The sequence below is a fragment of the Ictalurus furcatus genome, chromosome 7 (assembly GCF_023375685.1).
Source record: "Ictalurus furcatus strain D&B chromosome 7, Billie_1.0, whole genome shotgun sequence".
Lineage (NCBI taxonomy): Eukaryota > Metazoa > Chordata > Actinopteri > Siluriformes > Ictaluridae > Ictalurus > Ictalurus furcatus.
In genome coordinates, this window is record NC_071261.1 from 386,323 (window position 1) to 406,639 (window position 20,317).

General features: G+C 40.0%; 1 protein-coding gene across 1 annotated transcript; it reads right to left on the minus strand.

Moving 5' to 3' along the window:
- Nucleotides 1-3,720: 3,720 nt before the first annotated feature.
- Nucleotides 3,721-18,002, minus strand: nmnat2 (nicotinamide nucleotide adenylyltransferase 2). Its single transcript, XM_053627949.1, has 11 exons — nt 17,694-18,002; nt 12,409-12,497; nt 9,860-9,927; nt 9,637-9,715; nt 9,405-9,528; nt 7,394-7,474; nt 7,183-7,227; nt 6,349-6,425; nt 5,869-5,970; nt 5,642-5,709; nt 3,721-4,328 (listed from the first exon to the last, which is right to left on the minus strand). The coding sequence occupies exons 1-11, from the start codon at nt 17,959-17,961 to the stop codon at nt 4,226-4,228; spliced, it is 1,104 nt and encodes a 367-aa protein (XP_053483924.1). The 5' UTR covers nt 17,962-18,002; the 3' UTR covers nt 3,721-4,225.
- Nucleotides 18,003-20,317: the final 2,315 nt, after the last annotated feature.

Sequence of the window (20,317 nt, forward strand, 5' to 3'; positions counted from 1 at the left end):
TATGAACCATGTGGAATATAAAAAATCTGATAAATATTTTTTTTTCAGCATGGTCTGACAATGCAATTGTTCAAACGTAGAAATATTAGCAGAAAATTGTGAGTAAAGAAGAATAAAAAACATTCATTTAAAATGAAAAATGTCCAACTGTTTTGCAGATTATCGGAAAGAAGAATCACGGTTTGACATGAAGCAGCTTAAAAGTTAGGAGCAGTTTTACAAATTTGTGAATTATAGCACCCACAGAGGTAAACTTAAACAAAACTACTTGGAGACCTTTAGGACATGGTCCTTTTTACTCATGTACAAAGTTTGGTCTGAGTAGATTTTTGCTGAGATATGCCCTCACATCCCGTTTGCCAACCACCGTCAACGTAGAAGAGGTGAAATAACTGTTTTTCCTAAAACTCAAAATGTCCGAGTTTCTGTTTGGCAAATCACAAATTTGTTACATCAAGAACACTCTGCACTTTCCAGGGAATCAACAGAAAGAAGAATCATTATTTGATGTTGAGAACTTCGATGCTCGTTTTATTTTGAACATTATTTTCACATTTGTAATCTATACTGGTGTTTTATTCATTTTTGAATTATAGCATCCCCTAGAGGTGAATTTAGACATAGCACGTTGGAGTCCCCTGGGTCCTGGTCTGTCACTCACATACGAAGTTTGGCCTGAATAGGACAAGAAGCGTAAAATGAAAACCCAATATGGCAGCAGTTAACATCGTGATATCGTGGCATCAGTGACCCAAAGCGTCAGAGGAAAGTGGAATCAGGTTTTCACGATCCAAATGTGCCGTTTTGGTGGGGCTACCACTGTCACTCTGCCGGATTTCATAAAAAGTGTTCAATGGGCTGCCATAGACTCCCATACGACATACAGTACAGCATAATCACAATAAGAAGAAGTAAACATAAAACTGCAATAGGGTGCCTATTCACCAGGGGTGTCCAATCTTATCCACAAAGGGCCGGTGTGGGTGCTGGTTTTCATTTCAACCAAGCAGGTTGTGCTAATCAGTCGTGCAATAGACTCAGGTGTGACTTCTGCTTGGTTGGAATGAAAACCTTCACCCACACCGCCCCTTTCCTGGTAACATTTCACACCCTTGCTATTCACTGGCGCTTGGTTTCAAACACTTTTGCTTGATTAACTATAGATCAATCTTCACACTTCATGGGTTCATCAATTTTAATACATTGCAATTAGCAATATACTATTTTCTATCCATAATGTGCATCCGTAATATGAATAAACTGTAAATAAAACTCTGAGCGTCTCTGTCCTCTTATACATGTCACTATAAAGAATTACTTGACATGAACTAAAACACTGGCAGCACAATGTGGATTTTTTTTTTATATGTCCGTTCCATCATGTGCACATCAATAGACACATACAGTTATAATCAAGCATTAATAATAAATATAAAAAGCAGAAATAAAATGTAAACAATCTGAATCTAAATGGAAAGGATGTCCAGAGAGTAGATTATGATTTGCACTAACTTCATAGTGATGTATAGGAAGCTGAGTGGATTATAGAGGTATATTACAGCAAAACTGGAGTATGCGTAAGCCATGCAGAGTCAAGTGTTTAGCGTGTATCCGTTGTAACCCTGTGTTAAACCGTATTATTGCATCATGCACAATGATTTCATGAGCGAGATAACTGAAGTAACCTAATCCTAATGACCTAACCTAATGCATCCACTTGGATGAAGTACGGTTACTGGTCACGGTGCTGTGAAGTTTAAGTAGCAGCGAGTATACAATACGTGCTGTAGTTTGAACTCATTCAGTTTAAGTAAGTCACGAAACAGTGAAAAAATATACCTTCTACAAAATACTTGCCGATACAACCTAACCCAATGCTCCATTCTGTCAGCCCTTACGGAGCTAAAATCACTATCCTTACTTATATTGTAAAAGAATTACTAAAATGAACTAGGTCATATTTCACTTATCCAATATCCAATTCATACATTAACATAATATTACGTGACAGGTGACGATTATGTATTACAGCTTAATTAAGAGAGATGTAGGTGTAAGACTCCACAGCAGTGGTGGAGCATAAGGAAATATACCGAATAACATCACTGGTCTGTACAGCTGTACAACTGAGAAGTGCGACACACTCATACAAGCCATTTAAGGCACAATCTACCATCAACCAACCTTGCCATATTAATAACATTACCATCATAAAACTTTAAGAGCTGAAAATGATTACAATACCATGCTAGTAATGATATCTTATCTTATAACACCACATCTTCCCCTTCTTTATCACCTCCTGCTGTGAAACTTTTAGTACTTCATTGGCTGTCACCTCAGTATTTCTATACTTAGAGTGTAGCTAGCTGGGATTCGGGGGGAGGAGGGGGGGGGGGGGAGACTCTGACAGGTTAATCCTGTTTGTTTCTCACCACAGCAGCTAACAGCCAATAAACTTGATTAAACAAACTAAGGGACATGTTCGGGTGACATTTGGGGTGGTTATATATAGAATCATAATGATGACGTTGTTGATATTTTAGAAACATCATTACACTACAATTATGGGGCAGATACAGGACAAGAGCTTCAGTTCCTGTTCACGTCAAACATCCGTGTCATCAGAGATTCATCAGAGAATGATCGGACTGGTTGTAAAATTAAATAAGGTAAATGTTCTTGATCAGGACAGAAGTTCTCGTGCAAGCCCGCGCAAAACAACAGAAAACATGACATGGAAATATTTATATTTAAAAAAATGACTGATCAGCATTTAGATTTTAGAGAACAGTATTTAGGCTTTAGAGCACGCCACCTGGCAGAAAGCTGGGGGGCTGTAGAATCTGAAAAAAAAAAATTCCTGTGGCTTTCAGTGCTGCTCTTTGAGCTGACAGGATGTGTATGGTAACTGAAATAAGCACTCTTTACAACCGTGGTGAGCAGAAACGCATCGCAGAATGCACAACACATCAAACTTTGAGATGGATAGGCTATAACAGCAGAAGACCACACCGAGCTCCACTCCTGTCAGCCAACAAGAAGAAATCTGAGGCTACAGTGGGCTCAAGTTCACCAAAACTGGACAGTTTAGAGTTCACTACAGCGTCAGACCTCTTGACCTGTATTTGGATGCGTTTACAGTATGCACTGCGCTCTTGTCACACGACTGGCTGGTTCCTAATAAAGTGGCCGGTCAGCGTATATTACGTTTATATGCCCTGTTTAAACTCACTGCACTGCTCTATAGTTTAACCGCTTTATTCACTGCATCGCTTATTCTCAAGCGACTCAAAAAAGTGCTTACCATTTCCAGATATCGAAATCCAGTTGGAATCAGGTACCCAGTGTTTGTTTTTTTCTGACAAACCCAGCTCAAGAGTTTGGAAGCAAGAGGAGAGCCTGTAGGTGTGTCTACGTTTACAGAGTCAAAATAAGTTGAAAATGGCAGCCACGAACTATACAGAGTAACGGCAGTGATTTGTCTTTACGGAAAACGCATTAACAGCTTCTTAGGCTTTTTCGGCAAGCAAAGACAAGCCTTATTAGAAGTACTGCGCAAAAGGAAAGGCCATTCTTTAATGTGCAACCAAATACAAATGACATATGCATGAATATACAGTGAAGACAAGAACAGTGCAGCATAATATTTCCAGTTGCAAAAATGACAGCAATCCAAATTCCTTTGTACACGGAGTCATAAATAGAATTAAATAGAAAATGAAGTTAGAGATGAGATGCGCCTAAGTACTTTTTTTTTTTGGGGGGGTTTTTTTTTTTGCAAACACTGTCACAGCAGACTACTGCCTACAAGGCTATTCAAGCACTCGTGCGGTAAAAGAAAGACTAGACATGCAATTAGAGGAAAAGACGGTATCAAACTGACAGCAAGGCCAACATTCAAGCCGGTAACATTTCCTGCATTACTCACACTCTCTTCCAATTTCTGTTCTTTAAACATCCTTTTCCCTCACCTGATTAGACCACTATTTTCACCTGCTCCATCTCCTTCATCGCATTGGTACAGGGTGGCTCCGTTCGGCACAATGCGGCGCACCCTTACTCCTGACAAGTCACTATGATACAGTTAGAAAGGATGACAGATAGGTAATGCTCCTCTATATGGAAAAAGCAGTGGTAGAGTGCGGCAGGATTACACTGTTATTCACACACAGGGAGACAGATGGGGCAGCTTAAAGAGAGGCGTCCACTTGCGTCCTCTCTCCTATCCAGAGGCGGTGATGTAGAGCTGGTTCTGCAGGATGTAGTCAATCACAACCTGACTCAGGTAATCCGCCACATGGCCATCTCCATGCTGGAGCGCCAGTCTACAGAAGAAAGGTGAACGTTACACTGTAGACACTAACACAGTTACACAGACTCTCTGCAAAGGAAATCAAAGAGGGTGGACATCACAATCGATCAAAAGTGAGGGCTGGTTTGAAAATCTATCGATCAATAGCTCGACAATAAATGCAACATATCACAAGGTCACATAGCTGAATCTGTGATTTCTATTTTTTCAAGTCCGTAGTGCTCTACTAGGTTCATTCCGTATTTCCTCTGAATACCAAACGTTGTAAACGTGAAAAATTGTAAACGTAACATGAAAACACTGTAAACATAAAAATGGTAAACATAGCACCTTACGTTCAAACCTGAAAAACACTGTCGCCATTTTTGAAGGATTGGGAACGAGAGTAAATAATCCACCTCGTTCTCCTTCATTACATCATGACAGTATTTCACATGTACCTTCTCAATCAGTGCTGATGATGTGTTACAGGTGTCCCAAATGAAATCTAGTGGGGGGGGGAAATCAGCCCCAGCCTCACTTCCTTATACCATCCTGTGGTGACGTCGTGCTTGGTTCCAAGACATCTAAAATATTCAATACCTTACACTATAGGGCTGAAAATATGTGGAGATCTGACAATTACATTCATATGTGTACGAGTGTATAACTGTTACCACAAAGTTGGTATTTTAAGTAAGATTTGTCTGAAATGTCTTTGTAGCATGGAAGTAAGAGGCCCACACCTGTTCCAGCAAGACAATACCTCTGTGCACAAGGCAAGGTCCATAAAGACACGGATTACCAAGGATGGAGCGGAATAACTCCAGTTTCTTGTACAGAGCCCTGATCTCAACCCCACTGAACACCTTTGGGATGAATTGGAACATGCCAAGAATCCTTGCTCAACAACAGTGCCTGACCTCACTAATGCTCTTGTAGCTGAAAGGGCAGATCCCCACGGTCACGTTCCAAAATCTAGTGGAAAGCCTTCCCAGAAGCGTATAACACACTTATAGACGTATAACAGCAAATGTGACTACCTCTGAAATAGGATGTTCACCAGCATATGTGGCTGTGATGGTCAGGTGTGCACAAACTTTTGGCCATATAGTGTGTATTGACGTCTTTTTGTAGACAAATAGACTTCATAGACTTATAATAGCACAATGACTGTAGTTCTGATCAACAGCGTCAACTTGTTTTGTAATCAGTGGCAAAGTGCTGCGGTATAAGAAGAATCAAACACCTGTGGACATGCTGGTATGTGGGACAGTAGTCAATGATGGGGTGGTGCGGTGTGGCCTAATGCAAAGCCAGATGAGGAGAATGTGTGAAATTCCTCACCTGCTCTTAGTCGAACTGACAACTGACATCGGATGGTTCATGTCATCCTTCACCACAGTGATGTTGTCCTGTCATAGGAAAGAAGCCGTCAGTTTGCTTCAGCACTGTGTTTAGGACAGTCTATGACAGTATATCGTTTTAGGAGGATAATACTAAAATAATCATTCTAACAAGCCCAAATGTCTGAAGATCTTATGATGGTTCAGGTAGCTTCTGTAGCTCATTACCTTGTGCTTACGCAGTACCGAGGAATGATTCATTATCCTTTCTGTGTCAGCTCCATCCCGAGGCACCACCACTATCCCAAAGTCACCTACAATCACCTCCATCTGCAGAATCACCCCGTGCAAAATGTTTTACAATCTGGAAATGTATCTACTTCAGTTTATAATTGTAGCTAGTAATACAGGGCCTTGCATAAGTATTCACCCCCTTACAACCTGGAAATGGAATAGAGTTGGGATTATATATTACGAATCTACACAAAATACCCAATTCCAGGCTGAAACACTACACAATGAGGAAAAGCTCAAGGGGGTGAATAGACACAGCATTTCCCTCCTGAAAGGAACAACGGAGCTCAATACAACCTAGGGTTAGGGTTAGATTCAAAAAATGGGTCTAGGGTCTGATTTAAAAATGCTAAAACTGAACCATGAATCTCTGTATAGTTCTGTCTTTTGGGTGCGGGTATTAACGATACTCACATCACTCTCGTTCCACAGCCCAGGAATGCAGAAGGATTCTAGTAGATCACTGCCACACAGGAGCAGGATACGCAACTCTATACAATACAGCACAATACAGTCACACTGTGTAACACAATATGTTTACGTTTACTCACTGAGCAGTACACTGTAAATTCCAAACATCTAACTGTTAAAGAAGCTGAACTAAGGTGCTGTCCCAAAGCCTACAGCTGTGGTTTTGGTCTTGCACACTTACAGGACATATTTACAGATTTATTAAAAGTACACAAGCGCTCATCTACAACACAAAAGTTAGTCAGGAAGGTCTGGATATCAAGTAAAATGATATCCAGACACCAGCATGCTTCACTGAAGGAATGGTGCTCTTAGGGTGATGAGCAGTGTTGGTCTTGCAGAAAACATAATGCTTTGTGCCAGTGCCAGAAGGTTACATTTTGGTCTGATCAGACCCGAGAAACATCTTCCACTGAATATGCCTTTTTGGCATATGTGGAATGCCCCTACTTGGGGTCAGAGAAAAAAAAAATCATGAAATCAATAATGTCATGAAGTAAATAAACAAAAATAAAAATAAATAACGTCAAGAAGTAAATAATAATTAAAAATATATTCAACCAAATGAAGGCAGTGGTAATACACTGCATGAGACTAACACACGTTATGGCCAAACACTAAGACTAAATATGATCAAGTCTGTTGCTTTGTGAGGAGAACACTCGGAGGCAAAATGAATGCATATCTGTTCATCATCATTGTGTCAGTGATTCGCTATGGTGCTGTGTGATGATCTAGAATCCACAAGACAAGATAATACAAATCAAATCCACTCACCGATTTCTTCATAGCGCACTGCGGTGCCGAGGTTTGCGTTTTCATCTGCTCAAAGGAAGGAAAAGCAGTTGTGGAAATGACTGAGTCATTACATGTTCATGTAACGTGTACGCAGTTTCTCCAATATTCTTGTACGTAATGTAGGATAATTGTGGGATGGACATATATATATATATTATATCTTATCATATCTTAATCTTGTAGTACACACCAACAAAGGTGAAACGTTCCACATGTGGGCGAACACAGCAGATTTTGCCCAGACTCTCACTCATCTTTCCCCACAGCTTAACTGGATGAGAGAGAGAGAGAGAGAGAGAGAGAGAGAGAGAGAGAGAGAAATCAGAAAACAAACTAATCACAGAACTGCCCAAATTTTCTGTTGACAATTCCATGCCAAACAGAAGCAAGGGACAGAATGTGAAATCCAGTACACTGCAATACACAGACATAATTGCTTTTCATTTGGGAAATGGGCAAAATGTGGCACGGTGATAATTAGAGATTTTTAGAATTAGAATATTTTTCCCGATATTTAAGCATTTTTTCTATAATCAGATATCGGTTTTGTAATATCGGATCCACCGATAAATGGCACCATCTGGTGGGCGTTTTGAGAATTGCGTGCAGGGCCACCATCGCAACACTGTATCTAAGGAGAGACGAGTCAACGACAGTGTGTACAGGTAAAGTTTACTTGCTTCGCTTTAATTAATAAACTTTATTTAACATAACAGCCATTAATGTACTAATTAGATGTGTTGCATAAACACTTGCTGTTTAAGCTGCTTGGCACAAAGAAATAGAGACAAACTCATGGAGTCACGTAATCCTTTTACCTCGTCAAAGCTTTATTAAAAAGAAGACGCTTTACTAATAGTGCACTTTATTATTTATTTTTGTGCACTCTTTCAGACCCCTCTATTTATTGGCGTATAGATAAGAGGGGTTTTCCCTCTTTTTTCTTGTTTTGTATGCAAGGAGGAAGTGAAATTGACAAAATAGTTATAAATAAAATGTTTTGTTCAGTTCAGTGGTGTTGCTATCAGAAGTAAAACAATAAATAAATATCGGTTAGGCATATCGGTTATCAGGTACACAGACATGCAAATAATCGGGATCGGGTATCGGTTATAAAAATCAATATCAGTCGATCTCTACTGATAATCAAAACCTTTGCTCCGCTCTTTATTTGTCTTTAGTGAACAATCAGTGGGGACTTTATCTTCGTTAGTTTTTTAAAGAATGAAACACTCGCTTGTCATGAGAAGTAAACGTAATTCCTGGTTACACTGCATTTTACTTTCATCACTGAGCTGCAATCGTGCCACACAAAAATGCAATCGCTGTCCAATCACAGCCCTAAGCTGTGGGTGTGGTTGTAATTAGCCTGAAGTGCGTAAGAGGAATTAGCCTCCATACTGTATAAAGGATCACACTTTCTAGTCTCATTGCTTTTCAAAAGCTTTATGCTCGTATGACTAAAAATACCTCTTTTTTTTGCACCGACGTCCCACTTTTTTTGCGCAATCCTCCCTGAAGTGAATGTGTGTACGCGGCGCCCTTCGCCCGTTTGCTTAAATACCACATTTAACCTCGTACACCAGCTTCATACAGTATATATCATGCAGTTTGTATACACCGGATTAATGCCAGTAGCGGGCAGTGAAAAATCCAAATACAGATAAAACAAACCAAAGAAGCACAAAATTTACAGCTCTGTTGTGTGTTCTTTTGTGTCGTTTGTACGTTGAGTTGGACGATGTGTACTCAATCTATTTATTTTTACTTTCTCCAGAGACATTTTGAAAAATGGGTCATCAAGTAAATAATCTGCTGTTCATTCTGCCTTCATATTATTCTTCACGATCACTGCTGAGGACTTGTTATACCTGTGTCAGCGAAGTGATCTTTAGAAATCCACAAATCTTGGTAATATTTCCCTTTGTCACGGGAAACAACTCTTAATCTGAGCTAGAAAGAAATCAGCCCCAGAATTATTACTGCATTAAAATCATTGGGAATGCTGTTGTTCTTCACTCCACAAATAGTCCAAAGAGAGGGATTGGCCAATTCATCCCATCCTACTCTCTGCTAAATGCTATTCTTCTAACACTGCATATCCGTACACTCACACACTACCATAAACTTTTCTCCATGCGGTTTATAACGACTGTAAAAAACAAAATGAATTGAATCAAAGCGTTTAGAAGGACACTTACCAGCTGAGGGCTTGTTGGCTGTGTTGCGGTTCTGATAGATAGGAGAAGTGGTGTTCTGGGGCTGGCCAATCACAGGAGTTGTAGAGGGTGTGTTCACATTAGAGAGAATGCATCCCGTTACTCTCTGCAAGGAGACGGTTTAAACGCTTCAGTGTTAAAGTGGAAAGTGACAGTTGAATGTTAATCTGATGAGCTTGTTTTTGTCCTAGAGTTGTATATTTGTGACACAGACCTTCATGAGATCTCGGTGGTGTTCCAGTACGCTGCAGGTAGTCTGCCAGGTGTCCTGATAGCATTCCCAAGGGTCGACCCTGCGAAGGGAAAAGGCATCGGACGCCATCTTGTTCGTGTATTGTGCCGTTTGTCTGTTTTTTTTTACTCACATAAATGATCTACTAAACATTACAATACAAATAACTTCACAACAGATGTTGTTCTGACTCATTGACATGTACCTGATCCAGTCAGATGACTGCACTGCTAACTGACACATGGTGAGCCGGTGTCTGCTAGAAATAAGACCCTAAGAAACCACATGGATGAAACAGTTGATCATATGTTAATCCCACAAGCATTATACAAGCAGGACAGCAACAGCAAGCAAACAGCAAGCGCAGACTCTGGGCTGTATTCAGAGTTAAGTGCACACAGTAAGGAGGTCATATGATGCTTATGATGTTTTACTTTTCCTTTAATGTGTATTATTAACCGTGTTTATAATCGCTTTAGAAGCCTTTGAAGCTGAAGCTCGTGATTATGGTGAGGGGCGTTACATTTCCGACACACACTTGAGGTCACAACGCAAAGGGTCAGCTGGCCAATCAGAACACTCTGGGCTTTTCAGAAGGAGGGGCTTTGGAGAAACCGGAACTCAGTCAGAACGTTTCAGGCAGACTGGGAATAGAGGCACTGCAATAATGTACAGTATGTGAAAAATAATGTTATTTTTGAACATTAGAGCATGTTAACCTATTCTATTAAAATCATCATATGACCCCTTTCATAGCGAAAATACCCTCATTGATATTCAGACCTCAGACGTAACTACGGACTTAAGTGCTCTCTTAAGTGAACGGAGTGTGCTGAGAACGTCATTCTGAAATTTGGGGTTGTGAATACACACAAAAAATGATTACGGAATGATATTCGAGGCCAATATTAAATACGTAAATATGACGCTATTCATTAATTCTATTGATTAATTAATAGTATTATCCCTTTAAAGTCAGTGAAAAGGTTTTTTTTTTTTTTTTGCTTAATCAGAGATATTTGTTATCTCAAAGATGAATGTTTTCATGTCACACTGTATCAGAGTTTCAGAGCAAACACTAAAGAATGACTTCTTTTGTCTGTATTTTTTTTATTATTCCTTTTTAATTCCCATTTTTTTTTTATTGTCTGCATTTTTTATTCAGGCAAATGCTTGTGTCTAAAGCCAGGGGTCTAGACGCTGTTGAAAAACCCCGTCTCGGACTCTTCTACTCGAGGAAAATCAGACGACCTTGGTGGCGTGAACTGGACTCAGGTTATTTTAAAAATGCGAATAGGGAGCCCAGATCAATTTAAACAGGTGCATAACCCAACACTGAATACTCATAACATTCCACATGCAAATACTGGTCTAAATTAAGCTGTCGACCAGTGAATGAGACTGGTGACGCCACATGACATGACCAAAAAGAGTAACACACGGAATGAACAAAACTGATGAATGAAACTCTTGTACAGCAACTACACAGCCAACAATGAGTCGCTCACAAATGATGAGTCAGCAAGGACAACATCCAGCAGCTTATCAGGATCCAAGGAAAGAAGTAAAAAAGGCGGGGGATAAAATGTCATTTCACTGGAGCTGAGTTGGAGGTGCTTTGGAAGTGTGCACTGTTTTATTTTATAAAACGTAATCGAGTATACTAAAGTTTAAGACTATCATTTGGTAGAAAACTGAATCTTTTTCCAATGTCACAGTTATGAGAACTCTATTTATTTATTTATTTCATTTTAGAAATTAACCAAACGCTGAGAAACAGACCACGAAAATGACCAGGAAATAAAACCATGCGTGGTGTGTTTTACCTCTTGTACTCAAATGCATCTCTTATTAAACAGAACGATTAACGAGGTGATAGAGACCCACTTCTGAGGCTCTGATTTGCATTTACAGATGATACGGACACTAAACCCCATTACTTGTGCTTTAGTACGAGGTTCCTGCACGCACAATCGTGATGATCTGCACGCTATTGGCTAACACGTACTACTGTAGCTAATTATTTACTCTACTTATTACTGATATATGATATTGATATTGATATTGAATTTGTTTACGCGTTTTTCAGATTGTGAAAATGTTAACGAGACGAACACTGAGTCTGATCGTCCGCACACGCTAGACATGAGAACGGTGAATAAGAACTGTCGGTGGGATTTGCTTACGCCCGGTTTCACGATCACGTTGTCCGTACGCAACCCTGATGAATAAGGGCCAACGAATCAAAGCGTCTGTAGGTGCATTCCTGTTCATCCCATGTGATTTCACTTATTAACGCATAGAACAGGAGTGCAGAACGTTTCTCACAATGGGGACATACACTCTTTCCTAAAACATGTATTCTCCATATTTTGCTGGCTGGAAGCTTTTGTTTTTTTTTTTTTTGGTACGCAGAGAGACAGAAAATAGGTCAAGCTTTTCATTAATTCCACATGAAGCCCCAGAGATCCTGATTTATTATTAGGACTAGATCAAACACTGATGTATATTTCAGCCCAGTGCGTAATTACTGTATGTTTAATACGGTCTTAAATTAAATGATGCACAACATTATTTAGTAATCCATGTTAAAGCATATAATTCAATAACTGTTATGCATTATGATTACTACACTCTTTCTAAAAGGTTCTTAGCTCCGTAAAAAGGTTCTAATTTGGATCCCCTGTGCAGGCATTTCAGACTGATTCATTTTTGTACATTTGATTCACGCTTCAGTTTCAAGCCGGCACTTACCGCTTTGCCATAGGAGTCATGTACAGGTGAAATGATCCCACCGATCACGATAAAGCGCCCTGTCTTTTGCAGGAACTCTCTGGCTTTTTCTGAAAAACAGATATGGTCGCATGATTGGTACAACACAGTTGAACGCTATCATCCTTTTAGTATGGAATAAAACTCTTGGGGCTGTGCAGTTATAGGAAAGGAATCCACCATGGGGCGGTGTGATGCGGCAATATGTGGAGTGAAGGGGATTATTTTCCAATAACAGCACTATGTAAAATGTTTTATTTCTCTTATAGCACAGTGATTACAATTTTTAATTAATTAATGAATGACATCACCAGCCTCACTTTTATCTCTGTCTTGAAGTCAATAAGACAAAAAAAATACATAAAAAAGCTCATGTTACAGAGACACATGACAGAAAGCCCGGGAGACTTTCCTGTGGTGGAAAACTTACTGACTGTTATAAAGTGCTGATACTGGAGACTCCTTCCATAAAGGTTAAAGAAGCATCTCCTTACAGCAATGTTTACCATATCGTATAACCGTCAAGCTCAGAAACAATAGCTACAACATCTACAACAAGGACAGACGGCCGAAATAACAACTCAGACGTCCCGTGTATAACTGAAGTGCACCTGGACTGTTACCGCAGGAAAGATGATGTTTTCCCATTCATCATTTTGCGCAATATAAGAGGGAATAGGATGTCCTCTTGAGATGTGTTTGTGGAAAGATAAGGTACTTTAATTTAGCAAGGACATAATAAGAGAATTGAAAAAAAATTATTACGTGCATGTTACGAGAACATACGATGTCTACAATGATACAATGATCACACTAGAGGTCGACCGATACTGGATTTTACCGATACAGATACCTAAATAGAGCAGTACCTGCCGATAACCAATATAAATAATCAACCGATAGTTTTTAAAACTGATCCTGAATGAAAACATAACACTCAAAGTAAAATATCGCTGAACTTTATTACAAAAACAAACAGTACTGACTGTACCATGAAAATGTACTGTACTTTTTTTTAAAATGAAATTTAAAAAAAATAATATTATTGATGAACTGTTTATAAATATTAACGTAAATAAAATATATACATCCAAACAGAACCAAAAAGTAAAACTCCAAATAACAAATAAAAATCGAGACGTCCAAAAAAATTCAAATGAAAAAAACGCCTACAAAAATTTTTTAAAAATTAAATAAAATGAAATAACACAACAAAATTGGTCAGTGATAGTTTTTATTTCTCCTCTAGAGACTGCTCTCAGTGTGTCTCAGACAGCGGTCCCTTCTCAGCCGCTCCAGCTACGGACGCAACCGGGAAAAACGAATCGGTGCGGATTTTTACCGGTAACCGATAGTTCCAGCGATCGGTCGACCTCTACACCATACGGAGACTCTTCCCTACGTCTAATTTCAAATCGGATTTTGTGCTTTGTAAATGAGCTCACCGATCATATTTGAGTTCTTCACCTTTGGATATGATATATTTTTTAAACCACCTGCAAAATTATTCTACTTCTACGCTGTACACAGCCATTAGAGCTTTCAAAAGTGGGTCAGAGATCTTTCGAAGATCTAAGGCAAACTGAAGATGAATGTTGCGGCACTCAGTGGCCTTGCTGTACTGACATTCCCTCTGATCCTCAACTACAACACAGAACGATGACTTGCGCAGTCAAGCCCCTGTGATCTTATGACCTATAATGACTAAGACCTTTCAGATCTGAGCCTTAACTCGAATTATCATTAAACGTTTCAAATGTGTTTATGTGATATATTTTGGACGGTTTATAATTCTTAGGCTACCGTATAGCTATATTTAGTTCCCCAAATATTCCACCGAACAATCTGTACATGCAATGTATTTATTAAACTGCATTTGGCAGACACTTTTATTCACTGCCAAAAGAGCTGAGTAAGGCTTTTCTCAAGGAATATGAATATGTCCTGAGTCTATATAATGACCTAATAGCCTCTTAAAATACATTGTGCCATTTCCTTCATGGCAACTACCGAATATCTCTCTACCTGACACATTGAGACCTGTAAAAGGGGGTTTTAAACACTCCCAGTACATTAGTATGCGCAGCAAAAACCAATTAGAGATGCATCGATACTGATACTGGTATAGGTTTTTAGTCGAATACGGTGCTTATTTACTTAAACAACAAGCTCCAATGCCAACATCATATACCACGTGGTACTCTGTAATATAAGCCTAGTGTGTGTGGCCATGCTAAAGATTCAAGAGCAGATGACATGATGGCAGACATCTGGATTTATTGCATGATTAACGAAGGCAATCAAAGCAAAGCAGACTGCGAACCCGGCGTAAATATCAAGAGAAGTATCATCCTACAATACCTGTAAGCTGATTAAACATCTTATGGTTACTGCTTAAACACTACCTTTAATACAGAGTGTGAAGCTGGCCGATCGGAGTGTGCAGAGCAGCATCAGCTCGTGAAACAAAGCTAGTCGCTAGAGTGAAGCAGTTGCATTTGAGAGCGTTTTGTTTCTGCAAGGACTGAGCACTCAGATACCTGCACCTCCTTTCCCCCTTGCTCACCAGGTTCTAAGGTGCCATTCACAGCATCATCTGAACTCACACTCGATTTCGCGGGAGCTATTTGAAAGGCATAAAATGGTAAACGTAAAACGCAGCACGAGGAGTTCATTGCTAGCAGCACCCAGCAGCAACCAACCTAAACAGGGCTAAATAAAACGTTCCGTAAAGCCCCTGAGTGAGTAATACTAAGGTCCTCGTATCCGTTTTGGTATCAGTATCATTATCAACAAGTACCAAAAAAGATACTCATACTAATACTCTGTCTGAAGAAATGGTTGTGATGCTTCCCTATGAATTACCATGAAAAACTCTGAAAGTTACCTTGGTTAAGGTTTTCCAGGTGTAGGATTCTACATATAAAATTTAAAGATTTGAGCTTTTTCTAAGAGTATGGTAAGACTCCAAATATCTACTCTCCAGGCTGTAAAGGTCATTTTCCTTTCAATATTACTCCAAACCTCAGTACTCATCAAATTCCTAACTGTAGTTTTTTTTTTTTATTGATTTGTGAGGCACAATCGTATCCAGTTGAGCATTTGAGAGCTTTATTCAATGTACCAACGGTGACTGTCAGAGATTTCTGGACTGTGATCTCAAGGTTCTGGTCACGACAGCATAATCTTAACTGCCAGGTCAACTACGATGAGAGCTTTCCTTAATGAATACACGGCGTAAGATGGGATAATGCGGCATTTTCCATCTGATGTAGCCACTGCAGCTTTCATTCTCCTTTCACTCCGTTTTATTTTGCATGGTTACAAAGCAGCTTTCTGGAAATCTGGATGGTAGATCCCTGAGCCAGTCAGAGGTGACGCTGGAAAAGAAGAACTCCAGACTCAAAAAGAACCCATCCTCTTCTGGGTGATTCGAACTCATCAGAGGAAATCAATAAGCTAAGGCTTGTAATTAGGATATGATCATTCAAACGGACAGACACTCAAATGGCCTGCTTTGTATTCTTCATAGGTCAGAGCTAATAATCACAGCATTTACATTTATGGCATTTGGAAGACACCCTCATCCAGAGCGATTATTACAATCATCTCATTTATACAAAGGAGCTTGCGCAAGGGCCCAGCAGCGGCAGCTTGGCAGCGCTGGAATCTGAACACACAACCTTCCGATCAGAAGTCCAACATCGTAAGCACTGAGCCACCACGTCCCTAGCACTGAACCCAAGGCATGTTTACAGAAATCTAAATGGACAGTACATTTACATTCCTGGTGAGCAAGTCAGAGGTGATGCTGGCAAGGAAAAAGAAACTTGAGAGGAACTAGACTCAAAAGGGACCCAAACCCATGCTCTTATAGGGGATTTAAAAAAAAAATCTCATCAGAGGAAAACAATAAGCTAAGGCTTGTAATTAAGATCTGTTAATAGCAGCTTATTTTACTTCCAGTGATGACTAGATGTCATTTCTCTTAGTATGACACAGAGGGACTTTTCAAAGGTTTGTAAACATCGCAGACAAAAAATAGGTTTAGCAATTTCTAGTAAATGATGTTGGATTCAAATGATCTGCTTTGTATGTATCAAAGGCCAGAACCTATCCGAGGAATGTTTACGGAAATCTGAAGGTACAGTTTATTTAGTTCCCTAGTGAGTAAACCAGTGGTGCTGGCAATGAAAAAAACAAAACAAACAAACAACAACAACAAAAGACTCAAACGGGAGTCAACACTTCTGGTTCAATGAGACTAAACTCTTCTGGTTGATTTTTATCTCATGAGAGGAAATCAGTAAGCCAAGGCTTGTAATTAGGACCTGTTAATGGAAGCTTATTTTATTTCCAGTGATGAATGGACGTCACTTCTCTCGGGGTGACGCCAACGTTTTCTAATTTGGAATTTGTTTTAGTAGATAAAGTTGGATTCAAACGATCTCCTTTGTATTTTTTTTGTTGTTTTTTTTAAAAAAGCACAGAGCCTATCCGAGGCATGCTTACAGAAATCTGAATGTACGGTACATTTAGGTCCCTGGTGAGTAAGATGCTGGCAACGAAGAAACAAAAACAAAAAACAAAAACAAAACTTGAAAGGAAGCAGACTCTTTCGGTTGAACCCGACTCAACTCATCCTCTCATGAGAGGAAATCAATCAATTAGGATCTGTTAATGGAGGCTTATTTTATTTCCAGTGAGGTCTGAACGTCACCTCTCTGACGCAAAGGTCTGTAAACATTTTAGACAAAAACAGGGTTTGACTTATTATTATTATTATTATTATTTTTGGTAAACAATGCTGATCTGTTTCGTATTTGGTGTAAATCACATTTGTGCAATGAGCAAGAAACCTTGAGAAGGACCAGACTGAAAAGGGACCAAGCCCACCCTTTTCTTCTAATCCTAGGTAAATGACTTCATTGCTTGTGAAGAGAAAAACAAGCAGGGGGGAAAAGCGTTTAAGTGTTAGTGATGATTAACAGTATAAATCATCTAGGCCTAGTTGCGCCACATGATCCCTCTGCGTGGACGCTGCTCGGCGGGTCAGGAGCCGTCGCCCATTTCAGCACCGGGACTCGGACAGCGACCCCCGCCAAGTGATTCCTCAAACCATTCAACCTAATTCACTGATCTCGAAATGTGGCGTCCAGAAAGTCAAATATATATTTATAACAAACAAACAAACAATCGAAGCAATCAGAAAAGAAGGGTGTGTACGGTTTCCCCGCGGCTCTGCTCAGGAAACAGAGGTCTCTTACCGAACATATGGATGTGTCCCTTTGTGATGGGGTTGAAGCTTCCGCATGAAAGCAGAATAACGTGCGTTTTGGTCGTTTCTGTCATGTTGCTCGTCACTCCGGCTCTTTTCACATGCGTGCTCGACTCCCAGGCCTTTTGTTTCGATTGTTCCAGCTTAAAGGCGAGGTTTGGTTCAGCTGCGGCAGAGCTGCTCCACTCCTCCAGACGCAGTGCTGGGCTCTGATAGGCTCTCTGCCCTGCTGCCTTAAAGCAACACACATCCTTCATCCATTCAGTTATTTTTGACCTAATGGAGCTGTTGTATAGAACAAAATAGAGAAAACCTAGGAAATATTTCTAATAAATTTTAAGACTGTATGTAAACCCCCCGACTGCACGACTATAGACAATAAAAACCCTCAGAGAATTTGTAATGGTTTTATTGGTTATAATGGGAATTGTATTGGTTTGAATGAAAACCGTTGGGGTTATATTGGTAATTTGTTGCCTTCTGGTGGCATGTTATGTCTAGAGCAGAGGTGTCCGATCTTATCCGGAAAGGGCCGGTGTGGGTGCAGGTTTTCATTCCAGCCAATCAGGAGCCACACCTGATTCCACCTGTTTAATCAGTTGAATTTGGCTTTCAGTAGACTCAGGTGTGGCTTCTGCTGGGTCGGAATGAAAACCTGCACCCACACCGGCCCTTTCCGGATAAGATTGGACACCCCTGGTCTAGAGGATACCATTAAGGACTAATCATGGTAACGGTTTTAATGGTTAACAGCAAATGGTTTGTAATGGTATTTGTAGTGGAAAACACTAGAATGTCTGTGATGGTTTCTGTTGATTTTTGTTTTCAGCTGGGTAACTGCTTGTCGACCAGTAACTAAACAAACGACTAATCGATTGATCGTCTTTTCTACAGGCCTACTTAAAAGAAATCTATTATTTCATCAGACAAAAGGAGTGGGTGGTCGGGCAGAAATATCTTATCACAAGTCTTAAGGCGTGTCCATGATCCACAATTTGTATCTGCCAGCAATACTGTAGTGTTGCATTAAAAAAAATACCAACCTGTTCAATTATTTGTTTACTGCCGACAAGATATATTAAAAACAACTGTTTTGACATAACGTGCCACTGACAGAAGGCAACAGATTACCCGTACAGACCCACAGGAACCATTACAGTTTCCATTAAAACCAATACAATTCCCATTATAACCACTGAAACCAGTACAAATTCTGTGAGGGTTTCTATAGTTTTTTTTTTAGCAGGGAAGTAAAACTTTTAACATTATGACCAATAGATTGTGGCCACCTGACCATCACACCCATTATACTTTTTAAACATCCCATTCCAAATTTAGTCCACACTTTGCTGTTATAATAACCTCCAGTCTTCTGGGAAGGCTTCCCACTATTGATTTTGGAACGTGGCTGTGGGGATTTGTGTCCATTCAGCCGCAAGAGCATCATGATAATGAGTCTTTATTGATCACGTATACATATGCACAGTGAAATTCTTTTCTTCTTCACATACTCAAGCATGTCAGGAAGCTGGGGTCAGAGCACAGGGTCAGCCATGATACAGCGAGGGTTAAGGGCCTTGCTCAAGTGGCAGTGCTGGGGCTTGAACCCCCGACCTCCTGATCAGTAACCCAGAGCCTTATTCGCGAAGCCACCACTGCCTCGTGAGTGAGTTCGGGCACTGACGTCGTACGAGTGCAGTCAGTGTTCCAGTTCATCCCAAAGCTGTTCAGTGGGGTTGAGGTCAGGCCTCTGTGCAGCACAATAGAGTTCTTCCACCTTTATCAACCTTGGCAAACCACGTCTTCATGGAGCTCGCTTTGTGCACAGGGGCATTGTCATGCTGGAACAGGTTCAGGCCTCTTAGTTCTAATGAAGGGAAATTGTACTGCGACAGCATAGACCTTCTAGACAATTGTGTACTTCCTACTTTGTGGTACCAGTTTGTGGAAGGCCCACATACGAGTGTGATAGCCAGGTGTCCACAAACTTTTGGCCACATAGTGCATCTGTGGTAGGTTGGGAGTGGGCTGGAGTGGGATTAATTTTTGTTGATGTTGAAAAATTCAAGACACGAATCTAGTAGGAAATAAAATTAACGAGAAGCCAAACCATACTGAGACCATCTCTAAAGTATGGGTTGCTTGTGGGCCTCTTAAGACTGAGTCATTAAACTGAAACCCCTTGGAATGCTAGACCAGACATGTGAAAACAATTGTAGAGAGAGTTTGTTCAACTTGATACTGTTTCATGATGTGGTATTATACAATAATCTTTATACTTTTTAGCTGTTGGGTAACTCGAAAACTCATCGTGTGTGGTGCAAGGCTAACCAAGCTAAGCATTTTATTTCCCGTGGCATGGTTGTGGTAATATTTTAGGCATTCAAATTTGTCAGACAGTGTACAGGCTCTGAGTTTTGTTTATATTCACCATGTGCATTTTGTTTTGATTTTGAGCCTTGTCTCCACCCCAGTCCTGTCTTTGGTGTGTTTCCTGATTGTGCCCAGGTGTTGTGTTTAGCTCTTGATTAGATTGTCTTTATATAGTCTGTTGTATTCTAGTCTAGTGGTGATGTCTTGCCTGTGTTATCATGCATTACTTACTTGCTGGGT